The following is an 8789-nucleotide window of genomic DNA, read 5'->3' on the forward strand; positions in this document are numbered from 1 at the left end:
ACGTATAACTAATCATCAATATCTTTCTTCGGAGGCACTCATATGCAAATGCATTTGCCCGTTTGCCGTCACAGATCCCACATATCAAAACAAGCCATTTTTAGAGCATGATTAAATAAATGCTTTGTTTATAATGAGGAGGATTTTGCTGGATGTTTTTATGGTACAAAAGCCTCAAGGCAAATCTGATCTCTCATGTCACGACCGCTTTAAAACAGTTGATTTATTATTATGAGTTTATTATTATAGCTAGAGAGATTTTTTTTTATTCTTTATTGAACATGTTAAAAGACAACAACAAAAACTAAATAAGAACAAACAATCAACAAAAAAAAGATCATCGGCAGATGATCCATATAACAGTCATGTTCAAAGGGGGAAGTTTAACTTTTCTTGTCCTACCCCCGCTTCAATGATATATTTTAGCTACTTAAATTGTTTGCATCACTTAGATATTCAAACTTTAATTTTTTTTAAAAAAAAATCAGTTGCAATAAGTTTTTACATAACTTAAAATCATTATTACTGTTGTTCCACAGGATAACACTCTGAGATATTATACAGTGGAACTTACTATTTGTTCGAATTAAAGGTTTACTAAACATTGATATTCCTCTGAAATTGTACGTGTTTTCCCTCAGTTGAAAAAGCTCTTGGATATTTCTAGGCAATTGGTTATTATGTGCTCTAAAAACAATTTGAATAGTTTTATGGTCAATCAAATGTTTGAACTTTAATATTTTGAGTTTAATGAACAATGGGTTTGTTGGTTCTCTGTATGTAATTTTATGTATGATTTGAATAGCTCTTTTTTGTAGGAGGAAGATTGGGTATATATTTGTTTTGTAAGTGTTCCCCCATACTTCCACACAATAAGTCATGTATGGGAGTATGAAGGAGCAGTACAGCATACTTAGAGAAGCCTGATTCAGTAGTTCTTTGGCTTTATTTAATGTTGCTTTTTAATGCCATTGCGCTACTTTCTAGCTGCTTTTTGTCGCTTTTTACTAAAAATGCTATATCTTTAATGTTTTGTAAATAAAGTGATCTTAAAGTCAAGTTTCTCTCTCTCTCTCAAATCCATGCCTGAGAGGAGTTTTTATGATTGTAAAGGAAAGGAAAGAAAAAGAGGGAAAAGCTTAACTTTTTGTATTTTTGTATGTTTTTTAGAAACGGGTGTTGGCGTTTCTAAGATGCTTTTTCACGTTTTTTTTAATGCCTTTGCGCTCCTTTCTAGCTGCTTTTTGTAGCTTTTTACTAAAAATGCTATATCTTTAAAGGTTTCCGAATTTTAGAGAAGACCCGCCCTCTCCAATTTTTTTTAAAATGCACATGCGCAACACTCTATTTTCTCCCGAGAGGAAACGCCTATTAAACGTGTTGAGTGACCGAGGACTCAAGACATGATATGCGATGGAGAGGTAGCTTGTTGCATTTGTGTAATAAATACTATGGTGAACACATTGTAATTATCGAAAATGAACACACAAGGTTTTAGAATATTTCAGCGTGATACCATTTACCATTTGGTCATAAGGCTACTTTAGACAAATTGAGATGTTTAACGTGTCTACGCGGTGCATGACTTGTGCCAGGGCTAGCATCGCTAATCATAGCTTACATTAACGTGATTTTAAACGGATTTCTCCAAATAGTATGACAAACTTTACCTGTCTAGAAGAATCTTCGCGACTGCGGCATCAGTGGGAAGCCAAACCTGTGGTTTTAGCGCATGCCAGCGTGTGAAATATTCACCCAAAATCACTCTGGTCTTGTTTCTATATTCTGCGGCCTTTCTCTTCTTATCATACACTTCGTATCCATTTTTTCTCTTTCGACCCTCAGCAATTTTCAAAGGAATGGCTGACACCGTAACTCATCACACATAATACACCTGAAAGTGCGCATGCGCAGAAGGGACGAGCACTTACGACGGCGTTACGTAAACATATCACCAGAATGATTGACACTTAGGTGGACCAATAGTATAGGCTACCCACCCGGAAAAAGAAAATCCTCCGCTATACCTTTAATGTTTTTGTAAATAAAGTGATCTCAAAGTCAACTCAAATCTCTCTCTCTCTCTCTCTCTCTCTCTCTCTCTCTCTCTCTCTCTCTCTCTCTCTCTCTCTCTCTCTCTCTCTCTCTCTCTCTCTCTCTCTCTCTCTCTCTCTCTCTCTCTCTCTCTCTCTCTCTCTCTCTCTCTCTCTCTCTCTCTCTCTCTCTCAGATGTACATCCAGACGACCACCCTCACCATCTCTCTCAGCCTCAGCGCGTCTGTGTCTCTAGGGATGCTCTACATGCCCAAGGTGTACATCATCCTCTTCCACCCGGAGCAGAACGTGCCCAAACGCAAGCGCAGCTTCAAGGCCATCGTCACTGCCGCCACCATGTCAGGAAAACTAGTGCCGAAGGGAAGCGACCGGCCCAACGGGGAGGTGAAGACCGAACTTTGTGAGAGCATGGAGACCAACAGTGAGTACTTCAGAAAATCCCTTTCAAATGAGTGATTATACATGACCACTTGGGTTTTAAAGGTTAGGATGCCACCTATAGTGCTAGTTAATAAGTTGCATTAAAAAGACACAAAAACCAAGATTGATTTAATGAATTCCCATTGCTTTACATGACAAGTAGTTCATTCAATCATTCGCTCAGCAGATGTTAATTTGCTATTTTTCTGATTTTCAAAATGTTTTTTGCTTTAAATCGAATGCTGTGAAATTAATCTCGCAACTGGTTGGTTGGTTCAAGGCTTAAAGCTTTTGGTTGAAGTTTATTTGAATGTAGAAAATGAATAGGAAATATGCTTTGATAGTCCAAGTCTGCTGTAAACGTGTGTGTTCATACACTCTATTTCTGCTCTCTTAGCGTCACATTTATCTCTGTTTTTCCTCCAGATGTTTGGGAAATGTTCCATCTGTATGTTGAACAGCTGTTTACTACAGAATGTGGTAAACTTAACCAAACACAAGTCTTGTTTTAAGACCAAAAGTTTCCCGCTGAGATGTTTGCCGGAGGTAGACTGGCAAAGTAAAGCGTGACATCAATGTCCCCGGTCTGATTAGCATATCCGAATAGCTGCGTTATTTGCCAGCTTGATAAAAAAAAAAAATGGCTCTTTTTGATATTTTTATTTATTTATTTTTTGTTCTGCAAAGTGTGGGATTATGGAGTGTTGAAAATTTAATAACTCAGAAGTGATCCAAGGCTTTGAGGGGAAATAAGCCCATTTTAAGTCATGAAGCCAATTACTTTGCTCTGTGCTGTGGGTGATGCTTTGCCTTCTGAAACATTAAAGCACAACGTATGTGTCAGTAGCAAGACCACCCAAAACTAAAATATGCAAGTTTGTATTTGATACTTGGGCCTTTTTGCCACTTTTATTTAGTAAAGAGAGGATTTAGAGAAGAAAACTGGAAATGCAGGGAAAGATTCATTTCAGTGAATCTTGTGAATCGGTTCACCAAAATGATTCGTTCTGTAACCCTTTTACATCATTACCTCAATAGGTAGGCATAACGTTTGTCTGTTTGTGTGTTATTAATAAATCTTTGAATCATTCATTCAACATATTTGTCTTTCACAACCCAAACAAGACTTATTATTCTTAAATCAATTTAAGAGTAGCCTATTTATTAAAAGAAGAAACTCAATTGAATAGAAAAATAACCCAAAAATTTATTCACGAAGAACTACTAGAAAAATTTAAACTTGCGTGAGAATATATTTGACAAACTACCCACGCTTTAACATATATATTTTTTTTCTTGGCAAATTTTATAACGATTGTTCACAAAGATTTGTACTAAAACACTGATCCATTCCCAATGATAACAACACCTCTAACAGCTCGATTTAAACTTGTTTATATGAGAATATGTTTGACATTGAAAATAAAATGCCAACTAGAAGTTTCATGTTTTCATGAAAATATTTTATGTAAAAATATATGACAAGCTTTAACACATTTTTAACCGATTTCTTTGAGTGTCACATCTTGTGATGTTAACTGTCAGGGCTCACTAGTTTGTCATGGCATTGTTGTTCATTTATTTATTGAAAAAAGGACTCAAATAAGGACTCGTAATGAAACCTGCAGAAATGCGTGTGTTTGGAACAACTTACACTGCCGTTCAAAAGTTCGGGATTGGTTTATTTGGTTTATTGGTGGGTCTCGAGTGAGTTTACTAGTGTAACAGCGCAGCGCTTCTGTGTTGTTCGTCACACGTAGGCTCACTATTGGCCGACGCTGCTCATGTGTGTGATGCTTGTGACGTACAACAACAGAAGCTTACACCATTTCACTAGTGAACACACTCGAGGCCCACAGAGAAGGAAACGAATAGTTGAAATAAAGTCGTTATTTTTGTTTGTTTTTGCGCACAAAAAGTATTCTCGTCGCTTGATAAACTTAAGATTGAGCCACTGTAGTCACTTGGACTATTTTAACGATGTCTTTAATAACTTTTCGAGGAACAAGTTTCAATCCCTTAGAAGCCTATGGAGGAGTGATCCAGCACTGTCCCTTTAAGTACATCTGAAAGCATTTTAAAACCTCATACCGGAATCCCTGTATTTTATGACAGAAAATAAAACTGTGGGCTAAATCAGCATCCTCTGATTTGCACTTATCACAAAGAGGCGAGTCATTGGGGAAAATCCTATGTAATTTCTTTTTTGAGAAATGTAATGGCCTATGTAAGAGGCATAATCTTGTATTGACCGATTGTTTATCAATATCCTCTAAAAAACATTCTGCCAAATCTCTTCAGAGACTCCAATCCCCATCTCTCGCTCCCATTCCTCTCTAATCAAGCTTGTAGAGGGAGAAGTATTTAATAATAACTTCTTTTAAAAAAACATTAAAAATATTACCGATCCCAAACTATTGAACTGCAGTGTAGATAAAATTGCTTAAAGGATTAGTTCACCTCAAAATGAAAATCACCTAATAATTTACTCACCCAAATGCCATCCAAGATATCCATGTCTTTCTTTCCTCAGTGGAAGAGAAATTAAGTTTTTCGAGGAAAAAATTCAATGACAACAAATGCGTTTTGAAGTCCAAATCAATGCAGTTTCAAAGGTCTTTGAAGAGCTTTAACGGACTGTACACGATCGCAGCTGAGGAGGAGGGGCTTATCTAGCGAAATGATAGGTCATTTTTAAAATATATATATATATATATATATATATATATATATATATATATATTTTTTTTTTTTTTTAACTACAATTGTTCCCGGCGCGTTGAAGATCAGGTCAATCCGAACAATTGTAGTTAAAAAGTATATATATATATATATATATATTTTATTTTATTTTTTATTTTTTTATGACCTATCGTTTCGCTAGATAAGCCCCTCCTCCTCAGCTGTGATCGTGCACAGTCCGCTTGAGCACTTCAAAGACCTTTGAAACTGCATTGATTTGGACTTCAAAACGCTGGTTGTCATTGAAGTTCATTATTAGAAGAAAAACCCAGATTGTTTTCCTCAAAAAAACGTAATTTCTCTTCCACTGAGGAAAGAAAGACATGGATATCTTGGATGGCATTGAGGTGAGTAAATTATTAGGAAATTTTCATTTTGAGGTGAACTAATCCTTTAAGAGCAGTCACCATAAAACAATGGAGGAGGCCGTCTGAAATGCACATGCAGTGGAATGAGAGTGAATGTGATTCTCTAATGTGTGTTTTTCCCTCCAGCAACATCATCCACCAAGACGACATACGTCAGCTACAGCAATCATGCCATATGAAGAGGGTCACTCTCTGTGGGCGGAGCCGAGGGCCGCCCGTCTTAAGCGGGACGGTCATGTGACATGCGCTGACCTGGAACGGGCATCTGAGCATGAGATTTTTATATCGTTCTGCATCAATCTAAAACCCGCAGCATCCTGGGAGACGAACGGACATACGGGACTTTCCAGCGAGACTGCGTTCAAGAGCTACCAATCCTGCCATGAACACACAAGTGAACACGCACACACTCACAAAACTGAAGGTGCAGGTTTGCGATCATACGAAAAAATAACTTTCCACAAATAATCGTGTAAACATTCTGCAGATTGAAACATTCACGGTTAACTGTGGGAATGTGGATGTATAAAAAAAAGAAAAAAGAGAAAATATATAAAAACTAACAGAGTCGAACTATGTTTGTTGTTATTGTATTTTTGTGGTCGTGCAGATTTTTTCATTCTTGTCCCACTTTGTCAGAAACCTGCATTCTGAGATGACGTGTCTTGTATTGGCTGACTGAACCGTAACCTCGGGGTTGTGAAGCTGTAAAATGCCATGGTTGAAGCATGCTAGTTTTTATACCAAAAAAAATTAAGATTTATTTATAATAAAGGAATGTTTTGCAAATGTGTAGCGTTGTTAGATGTGTATTTGACATTCAGATTTGTTTCTCGTTTCTCTCATTCATATTCAATCACCTCCACAGTCCAAAAATGTTTTGAGCTCTGATTTCCAGCTCTCTATCCCATATAAACCCAATTTAATGGAGATTTTTCAAGTTCATTATGGTCTCTATCACCACAGAAAAATATTAAGCATGAGCCAGGCATTGCGGAGGGCAGATTTACCATCGTCAAATAACCTGAAAATATCAGGAAATTGTGATCCTTTTGCACATGCAATTCCTATAAAACTGAGTTTTAAAAATCCTCATTCAGTGATCATGAATGACTGGAAAAGTCACAAAGATTAATTGTCCAAATAATGCGGGATCAACACAAAAATACTGCACTGTTTCGAAATAGCATTAAAACTTCAACATTATACATGCATGCTCTTTACTTCCGCCGATAGTAAGAGGAACTATGAAAACATTCCTCTGATGCGAAATCCCCTTTTATGAAAGAATAATCATAAAAAGAGTTTGTTTGTTTAAAGTTTTTGCAGCATGTTCTTTATGAAACCATTAATGCCAATAAAGAAACCCATTAAAAGCAATTACATTGGAAATACATAAATTTTACAGTTAAAATAACTCTCTCTATATATACAGGTAATATGAGCTTTCTGGAAACTGTAAAAAAAAGTTGCTACAGTACCTTAAATCTTTCAGTACAATCAATTTGGATATTTAAGTCATTTCAACTTAAATTGCATTAAACTGACTTAAAAACATGAGTTGAATCTTGTTCAACTTGTACAACTTATCAAAAAAGTTGAAAATTGCGTAACTTATTTTGATGAGTTAAAGCAATGTAAAAAACATATGTTGTCATAACTTATTGATCATATAATTTGTTACAGTGCATAGATGTCCTCATTTTGATTAAGTAATGGGCTAATTATGAAATAATGATCTTGAAAAGAGTTTATTGTTAAACTTTTCAGTCCTTGCTCCACTTGACAGCGCTTTGATGAGTCCTGAGACCGAGTCTGTGTGTGCATATATCCAGCAGTGTTGTGTGTGAGACGACCTTGGCTCGAGTCCTGACTGACAGCACAGCGCCTGTGGCACGAGCACCTCCCGCTCCTGTGGAACGATATAGCAGGTGTTGAGGGAAAGTCGAGGCTGTCGGTTTGCCCCGTGCTCTAATCCCTGATATCTCCACCAAGCTAATTGAATTACTTTGCCCGCCGTACAAACGAGATTCAAAGAACATCCAATCTCACGTCCGTCTGCCTCGCTCACACTTAGATATGTCAATCAGGGAGTAAAGAGGCAGATGTCGTCTCGGGGAAGACCAGAATCAACACACTCATCTTTCGGAGGGATGCGGTTGCCATGGCAGCCTAACAACTGGTGTGTGTTTAGACCTTGATCTGAAGGCCGTTTTCACACTCGATTTGACTGCTTGATCTGAAACAGGCAAAAGGGGATGCAATCGACATCTGGTTCTTAATATTTTGTATTCATATTTTTTTCATATTTTACATAGCACCTAAAGAGGTGACGGTGATGGAAAAAAGTATGCGATGGGAGGAAAAATTAAATTTTAATGCTTTTGTGAAGGAAACGCAAAGTTTCTTGGGGGAACGCAAAACTATAATATATAGTTTTAAACATATATTATTGAATATAAAATATATTTTTTCATATTCCCATGTTCCTTTAGGTGCTCTGTTAAATATTAATAATAACATATTAATTTTGGATTTACAACCAAATTTTTTGCATAGATAGACTTTGCAAGAGATTCAAGAAGAAAAAAAAGTGCACTAATGAGCATCATGATTTTTAATCCAAAAATGCATACGCACTATATCTAATATACACTATATCTAATAATAACCATTATGATACTCTGGTCTAAACGCATCAAAATTATTCCAGCGGAAATGTTTTCCCAAGCAGGGAACTGTGAATTCAGATAAGTTTATCTTTTCCTTTCTGTCTTTCTTCCTCATCTTTGCTTCTCTCCCAACCCCGTGGAAAGCTATTTTTGTGTGTGTTAGTTTTGCCTAATAAGATTTAGCTTCAGTGAAAAACAGAATAATTTTGAGTCGAAGCGCCGTTTATTGTATGCGGGACCTAGAATGTCCGTCCCGGAAGGAGGATGAGGAGGGAAATAAGTTTAATCTCCAGACTTCCAGCTGCCAGATAGCAACACAATTGCACCCGAATATGAACGTATGATACATTTTTGTCAGTTGTTATATGAGACATAATCTCTCCGGGGAACCTGCATGAAAGAGGAACTTATGAGTGAGAGGAGCTCCAAAAGCCCATGCAAAACACTCCGTTTACTGCCTTGACATTCATCTTTTTCTCCTCCACCAAATCAATCTCAAAGGTATGTTGATATCTATCTATATATATATATA

The 8789-nt window shown here is 36.7% G+C and overlaps 1 protein-coding gene across 2 annotated transcripts in view; it reads left to right on the plus strand.

Annotated features, from left to right (window-relative positions):
* Window positions 1–6378, plus strand: part of grm8a (glutamate receptor, metabotropic 8a) — a 241508-nt gene extending 235130 nt beyond the window's left edge. For both annotated transcript variants that reach the window (XM_077235156.1, XM_077235157.1), the window contains 2 exons: window positions 2230–2476; window positions 5712–6378. In XM_077235156.1, coding sequence (XP_077091271.1) covers window positions 2230–2476; window positions 5712–5764 — 300 coding nt within the window. In that variant the 3' untranslated portion in view covers window positions 5765–6378. The remainder of the gene's footprint in view (window positions 1–2229; window positions 2477–5711) is intronic.
* The last annotated feature ends 2411 nt before the right edge of the window (window positions 6379–8789 follow it).

This window comes from Siphateles boraxobius, unplaced genomic scaffold, assembly GCF_051911475.1.
Source record: "Siphateles boraxobius isolate OS27281-9 unplaced genomic scaffold, OSU_SipBor_1 19, whole genome shotgun sequence".
Lineage (NCBI taxonomy): Eukaryota > Metazoa > Chordata > Actinopteri > Cypriniformes > Leuciscidae > Siphateles > Siphateles boraxobius.